General features: G+C 38.2%; 1 protein-coding gene across 4 annotated transcripts in view; it reads right to left on the bottom strand.

The window, feature by feature from the left end:
* Positions 1–10394: 10394 nt before the first annotated feature.
* Positions 10395–16258, bottom strand: part of ARMC1 (armadillo repeat containing 1) — a 46359-nt gene continuing 40495 nt past the window's right edge. For all 4 annotated transcript variants that reach the window (XM_067553689.1, XM_067553687.1, XM_067553688.1 and 1 more), the window contains exons 5-7: positions 13655–13771; positions 13476–13550; positions 10395–12602 (exon numbers count right to left, since the gene is read on the bottom strand). In XM_067553689.1, the coding sequence (XP_067409790.1) occupies positions 12411–12602; positions 13476–13550; positions 13655–13771 (384 nt within the window). In that variant the 3' untranslated portion in view covers positions 10395–12410. The remainder of the gene's footprint in view (positions 12603–13475; positions 13551–13654; positions 13772–16258) is intronic.

Genomic DNA, 16258 nt, shown 5'->3' with positions numbered 1-16258 from the left:
ACCATTTATTACTCAGATTAAAAATGCTTTCTATATATTAAAATTGGTGCTAGACCCATTTTCACTATCACTCCCTGCAAATCCATAAATATTGTATGTCACACTAGCACAAGCACTAAGAATTGCTAGAGCCATGTGCATTTGCCCAATATTAAAATTAGGATAATGTAAATTATTTAGATGTGGAGACATTTAAAACTCGCTGACAGTTTGCAAACTATTCTGGGCAGGGGCCATGTACTTCCTTGTGTTTGTACACTGTCCTGCTCCAGATTCTAGCCTTTGGGTACTACCCCAATAAAACAACCTGTACCATTGTTTTACAAAGAGAAATGTGGTACAAAGTTGGATATCCATTCACAGCTGTTTTTAAGGTAGGTCTCCAGCCATCTCTATTGACTAATTGCACTGATCTCAGATTTATTTGGCAGAGAGGCTCAGCCTCACTTCTGCTCACTAAGAGCTTGTCTACACACAGAGAATTGCACTGATTAACTTAAATCTGTTTAAAAATGGATTTAGTTTATGAAACACAAACCCTTGTGTGGACATCAATTTAACCCTGGCTTATATAGATAGGTCTAGCTTGCAGATTAAATGAATTTAAATTGATATAAGTGTCAACACACAATGCTAGACCAGTTTAAAATCACTCTCTTAATTAGGCCAGGTCTACACTAGTGAGCTTACAGCAGCACAGCTGTACCAATGCAGCAGCGTCACTGTAAGATCGCTTGTGTAGCTGCTCTACGCCAATGGGAGAAAGCTCTCCTGTCAACATAATAAAACCACCTCAATGGGTGGCAGTAGCTATGTTGGCAGGAGCAGCTGTCCCGCTGCCATAGCGCTGTGCACACTACTGTTTATGCCGGCAAAACTTATGTCCCTCAAGGGAGTGTTTATTTCACATCTCTGAAACACACAAGATTTACTGACATAAGTGGCAGTGGAGACATGGCCTTAGATTGCTGCAAGTTTCTGTGTAAACTAGACCTAACGATATCAAGGTTATTTGCGCTGTGTAAACCGTAAGAAACAAGGGCAGATATATTTCATTCTTGTTTTAACTTCATGGAAGGCTATTGCACTAAGCTTTAGAACAGAGATTTTAACAGCAAGTCTCACCCCCTCAGATACTGCACCTCTCTCAGGCATTCTTCAGAAAACCTTCCATTCAGCCCCTCTAATCATAGAATGTGTACTTAACAATTCCTGGAGAGGCACAGCCACCACCTCCCTGAGAGGGCCTGGGGGTGTATTTTCTTCCCCCTCTTCATTTTCAAGGCTTAGTTTTAATAAAGTGTTTCTTTGCATTTCTGGGCACTATAAGTAATTAGTCACAGATGGAGAAATAGGGGAGAATGCATGAATCAGGCTTCTGCAAGGGGAATACAGCAAAGGCTGCTGCTGCTGCTTTTTATTAGATGTATTTGTAAACTCTACTAGTTGACAGCTGGAGAGTTGTTCAGAGGCAAAAAGGAGAGCCCACATTTTATTTTCCTGTGTATGCAGTTATAGGAATACTTCACACCTGCCAGTTTGTATCTGGCCAGGTATTCAAGGTTATCTTTCGAGTTAGCCCCACACTCTACTCTCCCCATCCCTATCCTACATACCCGAAGGCAAAACTAAGCAACATCAGCTATTTTTGTATGCAAGAAGCCATAGGTGTTTGCGGAGCGGGAAAGCACCAGACTGTATTGTACTTCACTGTGGTGCAAACATTCTACAGTATTTGACAGCTAGTTATATGGAGGCACATTTATGGGTCTTGATTTTGCCTCTACCTACCCTATCAGCATTTATTCTCATTATGAAAGAATATGGTAGTGATTACTGCACTATGCACATGGGGCTACACCTTTAGACAACCCAGGCTCTTAAACTAGTGCAGAAGGCAGCAGCCTGCTTGCTAAGCAGTGCTTTCCAATAGGAATACATGACACCTGCACGCCTTAATACCTCTCTCCTAAGTTGAATTCTTTTCTGAGGCTCCTGATTTTGCAAGTTTTTTATTTGTATTTAACTCCTTAACCCAGCTATGAAGGACTTTCTTATCCCTGACTTAGGGCCCAGACAAGACAGGCAGCAATTCATGACTTCTCAAGCTTGGCAATGTTTTCTCATTTCTTGCATTTTTCCAAAACTAGGGATTCTTGAAGATTATCCTTTTATGAATTAAATGTGTTAATTTCTCAATTCCTGTCTGCTCCTGAACTCTCTCTCATTATCAAAATCCTGGTTTAAAATAAAAAAATGAGTTCCTTGAGATCATGTCCTTGCACTAGCTTGTGCATGATTACTCTTCACAAAAATGAAGGTTACTTACTTGTAACCGGTGTTCTTTGAGATGACTCTACATATTCACTTCTGCGTTTTGGGTCACCTGGTGCAACTCACACTATTCCTGCCCATAGCCTCAGTGTCTCCAATCATTCTGAGGGAAAGGCTATACAATGGGCACTGCATCCTCTACTACCTCAGTTCCTTCTGCTGCCAACCCAGAAAAACCACACTAGGACTCTAAGAAAAAGGGGAAGGGCGGAGAGAAGCGTGAATATGCAGCGTCAGCTCGGACAGCTCTAGGTATAAGCAATTTTCATTTCTTCTTTGAGTGGCTATTCATATTCTCACTTATGGGTAGTTTGGCAAGCAGTGCTGATAACTGAGGAGGGAAAGAGTTCTAATTAAATAATGATTGAAGCCCCAAATCTAGCAACTGTTCTTGAAGCTAAATCCAAAGCATGTTTAGTAAAGGTATGAGCTGAATTCCAAGTAGCAACCTTAAAGATTTCTCCAGTAGGGACATGTTTAAGGCAAGCAAAGGATGCTGCTATTGCTGAGACCTTACAAGACTAAGTACAGGGGACCTGTTACTAACTTGTTATATTCAATGGCATTATTTAATCCATCTGGAAATTATCTGACCAGCTATACTACAGACCAGTAGTTCTCAACCTTTCCAAACTACTGTACCCATTTCAGGTGTCTGATTTGTCTTGCGTACCCCAAGTTTCACCTCACTTAAACTGCTTGCTTACAAAATCAGACACAAAAATACAGAAGTGTCACAGCACCGTTACTGAAAAATTGCTTTCTTTCTCATTTTTATCATATACTTATAAAATAAATCAATTGGAATATAAATATTATACTTACATTTCAGAGTGTAGTATATAGAGCAGTATAAACAAGTCATTGTCTGTATAAAATTTTAGTTTGTACTGACTTTGCTAGTGCTTTTTATGTAGCCTGTTGTAAAAGTGGCAAATATCTAGATGAGTTGAAGTACCCACTGGAAGACCTCTGTGTACACACAAGGGTACACGTACTCCTAGTTGAGAACCACTGCTATACAGACAAAGTGAGTGAAGTAATATCTTTTATTGGACCAACATCTATTGGTGAAAGAAACGTTTGAGCAACACTGGGATGAAGAAAAAGTACTCAGTGTCACAGCTAATTACAAGATGGAACAGATTGTTTTGCATAAGTAGTTAATACATATTTTAAGAGATCATTCAAAGTGAAGTGGCCCTCTGCAGTCATAGGACAAAGAAGAGTTAGTGAGTTAGATTGTTGTAATAAATCATAAATCTAGTGTCTTTATTGAGACCATGGTGTTTAGTGTCTAGCAGTTATGAATTTAACCTTCCAGGCTAGTCTTTTGAAGGTGTTGTGCAGGTTTCCTTTGAGTACAAAGACAGAGATCAGACATGGAGTGATCATTTTGTGAAAAGTGTTTGCTTTATTTTTTGTTTATTATGATTTTTCTTGGAGAGTTCATTCAAGAGCATAATGATTGTCTGGTTTCACCCACACAGTTGTTAGGGAGCAATTAGTGCACTGGATGAGGTACACCGCATGTTGTGATAGGCGTGTGTAGGACCTGCTACAAATGACAAGCCTGGGAGCTTACATTCATAACTTTGCTAGACACTGAAAATCATGGTCTTAACCCCCTGGATTTATGACTTATAACAATCTCTCTCACTAACATTCCTTTTTTGTCCTATGACTGCAGAGGTGTTAACTGCAGAGGGCCACTTCACTTTGAATGGTCTCAGAGCTCTGTGTAGCTCAAAAGCATCTCTTTCACTCATAAAATATATTACCTCACCCACCTTGTCTCTCTAATATCCTGGGACCAACACAGTTACAGCAACAGTGCAACCACATGTACTATGACCCCATATGATTCTTAGCATAAGAAGCAATGTAGATGATTCCCTAAAAATCTAGTTCTATTAAGACAATAAGCTAAAACCTTTCTAGCAGCTAAAGTAACAAAGATTCCCATTTATTAGTATGCAGCTTTGGGAAAAATACCAGTAAATTAATAGTCTGAAATGAAACTCTCACTAGTTGTGATAAAAACCCGGATCAGGTCTAAGAACCCCCTTGTCTGTATGGAATATATTTACAATGGCAGATCAACCATAGAAGAATGCAATTTGCTCACCCTTCTGGCTGATGTTACAGCACTAATAAACATAGTTTTAATAGATAAGTATTCAATAGATTACATTTAGATTAATAAACACAGTTTAATAGATAAAGACCTGTCCAGGGTACAAAAATGGCTCCATAAGCATAGATAAAACTAAATTAAGGTCCCAGGTGGATTTGAATCCCTCAAAGGAGGATACATAGTAGACAACCCCTTCATTAACCTTTTGACTGTATCGCATAAAACAATGATCTATCATCAAAGCACGACAAACTGAAAGAGCTGCCCAATGAACTCTTGAAAAATTAGATAACCTTTCAGATTTTAAAAGTATTCAATATTCTAAAACACAGGGAACAGAAGCTGTAATTGGTGAATCAGATTTTCCCACATTCAAGAAACAAATTTAGTCCATTTCAAATAACATATCCTTACAGACTATTTTCTAGAACTGAGCAATATATTTTGAACCAGCTAGGAACAGAACTGTTCAAGATCAAGCAAAGTCCGATAACTCAAACTGTCAGTTGTGGATCTGGATAAAGGATCCTGACCACGGTTGTGACAAGAGGTCTGGAGACAAAGGGAGACACATTTGCAGACTCTGTCTGATATCTGAAGCAGGCCCATGTACCACTGCTATCTAGGTCAAGTTGGGGCAATCAGGATCATCCTTGCTCTGTCATGATGCATCTTCATCATGTCTTTCTGAACTAACGGAAAGGAGGGAAAAGCATGCAGAAGACCCCTTCCCCAATGCAGCAAGAAAGCATCTGAGATGGATTGACTGTTCCTTTCTGCTCTTAAACAGTACAGATGACACTTTTTATTAAACCTGGTTGCAACCAAGTTTACATTGGGCCGATCCCAACCCGAGAAAATCTCTGTACACTTGATCCTTTAGGAACCATTCATGCATCGGAGAACTGTCCCTGCTGAAATGACTGCTAATACATTGTTCTCCACTGCAAAATGCAGGGCTCCCAGATAGACATTGTGAAGAATGCACCAGTGCCATAAATTGACTGCCTCTGCACATAACAGGGAAGAATGAACATCTTCCTTGTTGATGTAACACTTAGCAGTTGTTTTATTCATCACCACCTGAGCAACCTTCCCCTTTATGTAAGGAAGAAAAGATCTGAGAGCCAAACAAGAGCTTAATTCCAAAAAAGTATAAGTAAGTACTTTTCTTGAGACACCCAGTGACCTCCAATTGTAAAATGATTTGGATGAGTTCTCCATCCCTTGCTGGATACACTGGAAGTTATTGAGAGAGATGGCAAAGGGAGACTGAGAAGACATGACAACAGTTGGTCTGTCCACCACATCAACAAATTTAGATCATCCTGAGACATGGTGATGAACATCTGAAGACTGTTCATATGGGATCTGTAAACGTGTGACATCCAACGCTGCATTAATCTCATTCTGAAGTGTACAAACAGAGTAATGTAAGTGGACACCGCCATAAACCCCATTAGACTAGGATGGATAAAAATCAATGATTTTTTTTTTAAATCATTTAAAGAATTTTTTTTTTAAATAATCAATAAAATAGTAAATTTCTCTCTTGTTTAAAAAACAACAGTTACAATTAAATCTCATCACAAACATGCTAAACCTAGAGTCTCAAAAATGCATTAATGGCTCTAGTCTGTCCAGCTTAACTACCAGCTCTTACTTCTTGAAAGTTCTGCACTTTCAGTTTCTGTTTCTCAGCAGAATAAAGTCACATGTGCAAAGAAAGGCACAAGCTGGATAGGATTGTTGTTGTTCTGTGCTTATGTGGTGGCGGAGCTGGGCCAAGCAAGGCAGAGGAGTTAGTTAAGACACTGTCTTAAAGACAGAGAGACAAAGGACGGAGGCAGAATAGAAAGGAACAGAGTGGAGTGGACTGGAAAGAAAAAAGGGAAGACATCATTCAGTACACACAGCTTCCTATATTCCCCCACACTTTTGCCACAGAAAAGCTGTCATGGCTTCTGGGCATGAAAGAGACCCTATCTGGGAATATTTTGAAGAAATTCCTTTACTTGTTAAAAAAGGAAAATGTGTCCAGTGTAAGCAGTGCAAGGAGAAGCAGGGCTTAGTTGCAAGAATGAAACATCATAATGAAAACTGCTTATTGGGAGGAAATGAGGTGGATGAAGATGTGGATATGTCTGAAGATCAATGTGGATCAACTGGTGAGTAACTTAAATAATTCACTTTGCAATGCATCATTCTTCAAGACTCTCTCTATGTCTTTTAGTATAAGGCTATGTAAACACTGACGGTGGCAGTCAGATCGACTTATCTGGATTGACTGAGCAGTCAGTGAAGACCTGCTCAATCGATCCAGAAGTCGACACTGTTAATCCACCCCCGCAAGTGGCATAGCACTGCATTGACGGGCAGCGCAGTGCAGTGAAGATGGCACACAGAAGAGAAGCACAGCAGTCGAAGGGAGTTACACAAGTTCTCTGCGTACTTTGTGTAACTCCTGTCGACTGCCACTGACTCGCCGGGGTAAAGTGTAGACCAAGCCAAAGTGTGATTTAACAAGTAAATTCCCAAGCTGTTTGTCATGTTGGATGTTGCTAGAAAAAAAAGTTTAGCTTAGCTAATCCTTATGGCTTGTTTAATTAGTTAACTAGAATCCATCACCCAAGTATATACGGTACAGAAAGCGGAAGTAAGAGAAATCTAGAGATGTCAGTTGCCACTGAATGTCATTTTCTTTTTTTATATAACATAATACATGCCCCTTATTTTGGAACATCATGGCCACAGACCATAATGGTGATGCCATAAATCTATTCCCTATTTTACTTCAGCACAACTTAGCTTTCCCAAGGGAACCCCATCCTGTATTTCATTTCTCAAAAAACAGAAGTGCCAGCGAGTTCTATGGAGTTTACTCCAAAATTAAGTGCACTCTAAGTGCAGTCAGTCTTAGCTTTTTTGGTAATTTGGAATCGGATCTGCATCCTTGCTGAAAAAAATGTAAATGATTAACTGAGTAATAGAGAGAGACGAATGACTATTCAAAATCATTTTTGAATTTTGTTTCAGGATCCCATTTATGCATAAGAGACTTTGACTGTGACTGTCTATCTGCAACAACTTCAGAGTCATCCATTGGCACTTTCAGCAGCAGTGCTGCAACTAAATGTATTTCAGACAATAAAGCATCAGTAGCAAGCAAAATATTTCAATCATCCAGTAAAACCACCATGATGGAGGAGTTTGTAGTAAGGACCAGCAAATACCAACAAGACCCCATAGATGAAAAGATTGCTCAGTTCATTTATGCCACAAATTCTCCTTTTTGCATTGTTAACAATAAACACTTGGTTGACACGGCTGAGTCCTTACGACCAGGCTACACTCTACCTGGTGGAGCAGACATTGGTGGAAGGTTGCTAGATACAGTGTATGAGAAGGAACTTGAACCGGGTGCAAGAAATACTGAGGGGAAATTGCCAGTTTAAGCCTTGATGGGTGGAGCAATGTACACAAGGATCCAGTAATATGTGTCTGTGTGACAACAGAAGAGGGGGTTGCATGTCTTTCAGAAACAATAGATACATCGGGAAATGCCCACACAACAGAATATTTAAAAGAAGTGGCAGTGAAAGCTGTAATAAACTGAACGAAAATTCAACTGTCACGTGCGCAGTTTTGTCACAGACAATGCTGCAAATGTGGCAAAGATGGGAAGATACTTAGAAGAAGAAATGGAAGGATGCTCCTTAACAACATATGGCTGCAGTGGCCATTTAATGCATCTTTTAGCCAAAGAATTAAAGTAAGTCTTCTCCAGGAATAAAATAAAATGTTGTTGAAGTTGCAAAATGCTTCCAAAACAACCATTTTGCTTCACCTTCACTGAAGGGAGCAGAAGGATCCAAACTAATTCTCCCTCAAGATGTTCCATGGAATTCTGTGGTTGATTGTTTTGAACAATGTATTAAGAACTGGCCTATTCTCATAAAACTTTGTGAAGAAAACCATGATAAAATAGATGGAAGTATCTCATCCAAAGTATCTATTGGATTAAAGAGGAATGTAGAGGATATGCTCAGTATACTGAAGCCTATATCCACAGCCTTAAACAAACTTCAGAGAAATTGTTGCTGCATTGCTGATGCTGTCGAAATTTGGAAGGCACTTCAAGAGACACTGAAGAAAGAAATACCTCACCAGAAAGTTAAACTGCAGGCAATAAAGAAGCGAATGGATCAAGCACTAACTCCATCTCATTTTATTGCAAACATTCTTGACCCTGGATATAAAGGTAGATGCCTAACTTCTGAAGATGATGATGCTGCCATGGCATGGGCATCTCAAAATCACTCTTCAGCTGAACCATTTAAACAGTACATGTTTACTGATGTTTTGAACAAAGTCACCCCCCTGAATTGGTGGAAATCATTAGCCAGGCACCCTGAAACAGAGTTCCTGCAGTTGCTAATCCAACTTTTCACTGCAGTAGCTTCCTCTTCAGACACAGAAAGAACATTTTCATTGTTTGGTATTATTCACTCAAAGCTAAGAAATTAACTGGGAGTTGAAAAAGCAGGAAAACTCATATTTCTGTTTCAGTCTATGAATAAAAATGACAGTGGGAGTGGGGAAGATGAGACCTAGTTGTAGAAGTTAAGGACAGCGTACATTTAGCATTGTGACAATTTAAAAATAAAAAAAAAAAAGTTTAAGGACTGCTGCCAGCCAGCAACTCAAGAGACTGCTGCAATTGCAAATGTAACATTTAAGATTTAGTTTAATAAATTATAAGTGCTATTGTATTTGCGTGTGTGATTTAGTTCTTACCATTCCTAATGTACTGCTGCTGCATCTGCAACTTGACACAGGTAATGAGTATTATGTACTATTTTCTAAATTAATAAAAATCAAGTTATCTAAAAAATTACACAAAGTATACCCTCCTAGATGTTGTAAAAGGCTGTATTGAGTTGTAAATTAACATGTTTTAGTGTCAGATTTGCACCATTGTTTAAGAAATGTGTGAAGAAGTATCAATGGGAAATCAATTGGATTTAAATAAATGATTTTCTCTTGGTGATTTAAATCATGATTTAGCCACACTAATTCCAAGAGAAGAGGAAGAAAAAAAAATTCTCTCCCCCGAGGGCATGTCTTCTTTCCCTCTCTGTCCACAGGAGTTGAATGGGCCTCACCAAACTAGAGAATTTGGCACGGGGTGAGTGTGAAAATATAAAAAACTCATGAGGTATCTGAAACAACTTTTCAGTTTTCTTAGATACAGACTGACAAGAAGTAGGGGTAGCCCAAATAGTCTCAGCTGGCTGCAAAAGACCATCCAGCACAGGTGGTAACACTAAACACCTGAAAATAGCACCAAAAATGTTGCATACCAGATGTGATATCTTTGCCATAGCAAATGAAGGTAAGTTCAAAGGGGATGCCATAGTGGATGCCATCACGGAACTGCAAAGTGTCCTCAAAAGGAGATGATGCAGAAGCAACACATATGTTCATCAGGTGCCAAATCAGGATCAAAGTCTGTATCCATCTGATAGCTCCTCTTGTTGAACAGTATTTTATCCTCCTCTTCAGGCGGATAATCAGGCACTACTGCTGAGCTGCATATGCAGTCTCATGGGCACTGCTGGGAGAAGGTTCTACCATTTGGCTGCACCAGGTAGCACAAAACCTGTAAGTTAATATGCACAGCCATTTGAAGAATACTCTGTTTAAATAAAAGCACATTCTAAAAATCCTTGCAGCATGCAGGAAATAATACACCAAAGCAATGGTTGAGCATGGTTCATTTATTATTATGACTAGGCATTTGTGTTATTCTCTCTTGAAATCCAAAAATTAAGAGCATGAGCTTTTAGAAATAGAAAACACAAGAACATAACAGAAGCCAAATGTCATTACTATACCCCAAAAACCACAGAAAGCAAAAGGCTGTTTAGTTATATTACCCTTTATTATTTTACAATATATTTTAAAAAAAACCTTACAGATACCTTAACTGTTCTACAAGACCTGCAATACTGTCAAAAAATAGCATACCTAAAGATTGAACACACAAACTGTAATTCCTATTTGTACTGAACCATTAATATCCAAAGGTGTGTAGTCATTTAGTAAGTAGATGTGCAGTAATGCAAAATGCAAACAAATGTTAACACAGAAAAGTAAACTTTGCATTCATGGCTATAGAACAGAGGGCTTTTCAAACACATTTGGTACTGTAACATTCTAGAAGGCAATATGAGTAATATTACATATTTAAAGCAATACATGCTCTGGAAAGCTTGTATTTTCAATCTGTGCGTGTAAACCTGAATCGTAATGAACTAGATACATTAAAAACAGAGACATCTAGTCTGCAAGTAAGCTTTTTTGTCCCAGAATGACACTGAATTTGAATGGTTCAACTCTGACTTTTGTTACTGTTGCTATTTTACACTATTTTTTTCTGTACATTGTTGCATTAATATGACAGCCTAGGGATGATTTTTATTCCCTGCCCATAACACAGTGGAGCAACTTTACTGGACCAGATGTTTGTCTCAGTCTCTAAATTGTAAATGTAGCCAATATTATAGCATGGATGAGACTCCCCAAACATTTTTTATAATTAGTTTTATAATAGAATTACAGTTTTTCAGCTGTATTCCCGTGATGCAAAGCAGTACTGTAATTTTCAGAACACTGAAAATGCTTGCTAATATTTCAAGTATCTAATAATCTGATAGATTTTACTTACAGAAGTTTTACTTTTGTTATCTTTTCTGGTCATAAAATTGAGAGAAGATGTAATGACCAAGACACCTTTAAATTTACACTGTCTGAAAACAACAAGGTAAAGCCAATTGTTCAGGTATGGTTTTGTCTTATCCAGGTAGATTCGCTTTCATGGGAATATCATGAAAGACAGTAGGAGGAAACAATAACTACAGATCAGATTTCTGCCAAGCAATAAAAGTTTAAGGTCAAAATTTATGAGAGTGGCACTGTGGCGTAACAGGCATTCAATTTGCTTTATTTTTCAAGTTTATAAAGTTTCATAAAGGTTCACTAATAGTGGACACTATGTGGTAACTGAGTAAGGCCAACAACCCACCTTCTACCTCTGAAGAAACTGCAATATCACCTGAGCAGATCACAGTTGTTGGACTGTGATCTTCTTAACCAGCCTAAATAGCAGTCAGTAGCATCCGGTACTATATACACAGAGTCACTCACACCCATCACTGACATGATTTTCCTACAGCATTTTATTTACTGTATAACATATGCATACATATTTCTTTCTGCACATTTAATCCTTTATGTGTTAATCTCATAGCTCACCAGTGGTTTAAGGGCTGAAAAATATTTCAATAAACATAACGAGTTATAAAGTTCAAGTGTGTAGCAATTTTATTTTAACACAGAAAATTAATATGAAATGCTTGTTCTGAACATGGTTGGCAAAAACAAAAGGCAAAACAAAGGCAGGGTATATTTTCATCTGGAGTTAATGTCTAGAAAACCAAAAGAAATATCCTTAATCTGAAATAAGGCAAAACAAAAAAGGCATTTTGATTCATGCACAACTAGCACTAATAAGAATTTCCTTGCACAGAAGTCCTGAGACATGAGTTGAATGGGTTCTCCCTATTGTCTGCTTCGTGTGAAGTCAAATGTAAAGCTTCATAAGCATAAGTGTTTGGTTATTAATAGTGGACCCATTTAAAAAAGGAGGCAATAAAATGTACATGAAAACAAACAAAAAGCGACTTGATCTGAAGCCTCTGTCCTTTGACCCGCCTAACAGGCTAAATGGCCAATAAAAGGTAAAATGCAGCATACATTTGTGTAATCTAAAATCTTTTTGTGATAATTTATTGCAAATTGCACTTGGCAGTTCACCACACCAATGGAAAACTGGCCACCCTGTTGGTTCATGCAGTCCTTTAACCCCAAATCCAAGTCACCAGTAGAAAGACCTGGACAGAAAGTTTGCCGCTGTGCTGAGCCAGCTGGCTGCACCTTCTGGGTGTGACCCAACCCGGGAAACTGCTTTGTCTTGTTCCTTTGTAGGGCTTTCATCCTCTGGTAAATAGTCAGGTAGGTCTGTATTTTGCTCGACTTCTACAGCAGTATCTTGGAATGGAACCAGCACCTGATGAATAGAAGAGTTTAAGAATGCGTCAAATGTTGTGAATCAAAATGAATTAAAAAAATATAAAGGCCTTATCTTGAGAGGCAATAAACACCTCTCAGGGTCACTCTTTAAATAATTGCTATGGTAGATATTAGCTATTATCAATCCATTATATGTAGACCATATACAAGAAAAGTACAGGTTTAAAGTAAAAACATACTACCAAAAAGTCAGACCATCTCTCTCTCTACAGCTGTGAAATAAAACCACACTGATGGTTTCTGTCAAGAAGGCAAACGTCAGCTTCCAGACTGATCTCTCCAGATAAGGAGATTCTAGTGTCAGAAAGAGATGGCTGTACTGTATCTTTACAGATCTTGCAAACAATTCAACAGTAATTTCTCGCAATACTATTATATGGATGCACATCTTTGGTCAGGATACATTTTAACTTCTTTATGTTGTGTATGAAGCTTTGACAAGTATAATAATTAAGGATACAATTTGGTCACGGATTCCATGACTTTCTGGGACCTCCATGACTTCTGGGGCGGGACTGCTACTGCCAAACAGCTGATTGGCTGCCCCCCTGCGCCTCAACAGCTGATTGGTGGTAAGCCTCCTGGGGCTTGAGCGGCTGCAAGCCCAGGAGGTTTTCCCTCCTCCCCCAGGGTGTTTTTAGTAAAAGTCAGGGCTAGATTGCGGCTTCCATGAATTTTTGTTTATTGCCCAGGACCTGTCCCTGACGTTTACTAAATATACTGTGACAGAATCTTAACCTTAACCATAATGCACTGTGCCTTGCTTAGGGATAGAAGTGATGGACATGGTAGTACAGGTAACAAAGATCCAAGCCAGATCCACCTCTATTTGGAATGAACTGTATCTCACCTCCTCTCCACTTTCACTTTTCACAACTTGCTGGGCTTTCATAACTTTGGTTGATGCTATTGCTGTTGCCAAAGCCTACAAGAGGGAGAAAATACAAGGAAAATAAAGGCAGACTTTTAGTATTATAGAACAGCAACTGAAGTGTAGGCCTGAAAGCAAGCACAGTTGTAAGTACTTACTTCTGCTTTTAAGTCTGAGCGAATTCGGACCACACATCTTTGAACCGCCATTTGAAATGTAAAGCTAATAACTCCTTTAATTTTCAACAAGGCTTCTTCACAAAGATTCCTTCGAGACTTAAAAAAACAAAAAAAAAACCAAAACATTTTTAATGCAAAGGCTATATAAAATTTTAACCATGACTATTATAACAAACTCCTGCATCTTTTCAGACAGCTGATAAATAAGATAATTTTGGGAGGGAAAATAGTGCAGGTTACAATTATTTTTAATATACATAAACTGACATTTAAAATTGCTATAAATCTTGTCATAACACAATTTAAAACATTTTTGCTTACATTTTAAAAGTCAAACAAGGATGGAATCAACTGTAAATAATCAGGAAAAAGTGCTGAAAAGCAAAGAATGTTTTTCTCCGTACGATCAGCTAAACAGTCCCCCGTGGTTAAGTCCTGACTGAGTGGAGTGCTCATTGATGTGTAGTTAGTGTTTAAGTTGCTATTTATCGGACACCTTGTATCCGTACTGACTGAATGCATCAAAGCAGCTGTTCTATCCTTCAGCTACCTCATCTGTGGCAACTCATGGACATCAAAGCACAGCATAATCTTAAACTTTGATTCCAAGGGAAAAAATGTTTGGTCAAAAAAACGACAATGTGTTTTGTCTACTGTGCAATAACATTACATTGACCTGTACTGGTTGCATCTATTACCTTAACACGTTTTATTACTTTTTTAATATTTAGAAAACAAGATGATTATTACAAAGAGAGTAAAATAACTATTGTTTGAGATTGCTATCACAAATAAAAAAGCTACATTGTAGTGGCTTACCAGATATATATACCTTAACAGTCTTACATAAACTCAAGTGTTATGTTCAAAATAAGATTTCTATGGATCTTAATATTTAATTTTAGTTGAAAAGTGCTGTGAGATCTTTGAATGAAAGGCACTATATAAGCATATTAATATTATTATATGGTAATTACTGGTCAATACTTAGACAAATGTGGTTTCAATACAGGAAGAAACATTAATTTAATTGATCTGCTAACAAACTGTTTCAGCTAGATTATACAGAGGCAAAACTCAGCTTACTTCCATGCACATATGAATGTCAACACATTTTTGACTATACTAAAGAGCATTAATAATTAGAACTCTGGCAATATAATAGGCCTGGACTAAATATCTTTACATGAAACAGTATGTGCGAGAGAGAGATACGGCAGACTGCATTGTATAAGTGAAAGACAAATAAAATCACCTCTGGCCATGAGGAGGGAAGGCACAAGAGTGTGAGAGGCAACGTGGTTTAGTAGACTAAACAAGGGATAATCACATAGATACATATACCAACTGATACAGTCTTCTCTTCTGAGAGCTTGGTCAAATCATGTAGTCTGTATCTCAGTTTCTCTAAATGGGAATAATTACTTAGACAAGTTAGATGTCTTCAAGTCACCAGGGTCTGATAAAATGCATCCTAGAATACTCAAGGAGCTGACTGAGGAGATATCTGAGCCATTAGCAATTATCTTTGAAAAGTCTTGGAAGACAGGAGAGATTCCAGAGGACTGGAAAAGAGCAAATATAGTGTCTATCCACAAAAAGGGAAATAAGGACAACCCAGGGAATTATAGACCAGTCAGCTTAACTTCTGTAAGAAAGATAATGGAGCAAATAATTAAGCAATCAATTTGCAAACGTCTAGAAGATAATAAGGTAATATGTAACAGTCAGCTTTCTGATAGCTTTCTTTGACAGGGTAACAAGCCTTGTGGATGGGGGGGAGGCGGTAGATGTGGTATATCTTGACTTTGGTAAGGTTTTTGATACTGTCCTGCATGACCTTCTTTTAAACAAACTAGGGAAATACAACCTAAATGGAGCTATTATAAGGTGGGTGTAAAACTGTTTGGAAAACCATTCCCAAAGAGTAGTTATCAATGGTTCACAGTCATGTTGGAAGGGCGTAACAAGTGGGGTTCTGCAGGGATCAGTTCTGGGTCCGGTTCTGTTCAAAATTTTCATCAATGATTTAGATAATGGCATAGAGAGTACACTTAAGTTTGCAGATGATACCAAGATGGGAGGGTTTTCAAGTGCTTTGGAGGATAGGATTATAATTCAGAATGATCTGGACAAAATGGAGAATTGGTCTAAGGTAAATAGGATGAAATTCAATAAAGACAAATGCAAAGTACTTCACTTAGGAAGGAACAATCAGTTGCACACACACAAAATGGAAAATGACTGCCTAGGAAGGAGTACTGTGGAAAGGGATCTGGGGCTCATAGTGGACCACAAGCTAAATATCAGTCAACAGTGTAATGCTGTTGAAAAAAAAAAAAAAAAAAAAAAAAAAAAAAAAGCAAATATGATTCTTACAACGCTCCTGCTAATACATCCCAGAAAGACATGAGTAGTAATTCTTCCGCTCTACTCTGTGCTGATTAGGCCTCAATTGGAGTACTGTGTCCAGTCTGGGCACCACATTTCAGGAAAGATGTGGACAAATTGGAGAAAGTCCAGAGAAGATTAACAAAAATGATTAAAGGTCTAGAAAACATGACCTATGAAGGAAGATTGAAA

The sequence above is a fragment of the Emydura macquarii genome, unplaced genomic scaffold, assembly GCF_026122565.2.
Source record: "Emydura macquarii macquarii isolate MOO-44397 ecotype Brisbane River unplaced genomic scaffold, CSIRO-AGI_Emac_v2 contig_1477, whole genome shotgun sequence".
Classification (NCBI taxonomy): domain Eukaryota; kingdom Metazoa; phylum Chordata; order Testudines; family Chelidae; genus Emydura; species Emydura macquarii.
This window is presented reverse-complemented; position numbering and strand designations above follow the sequence as displayed.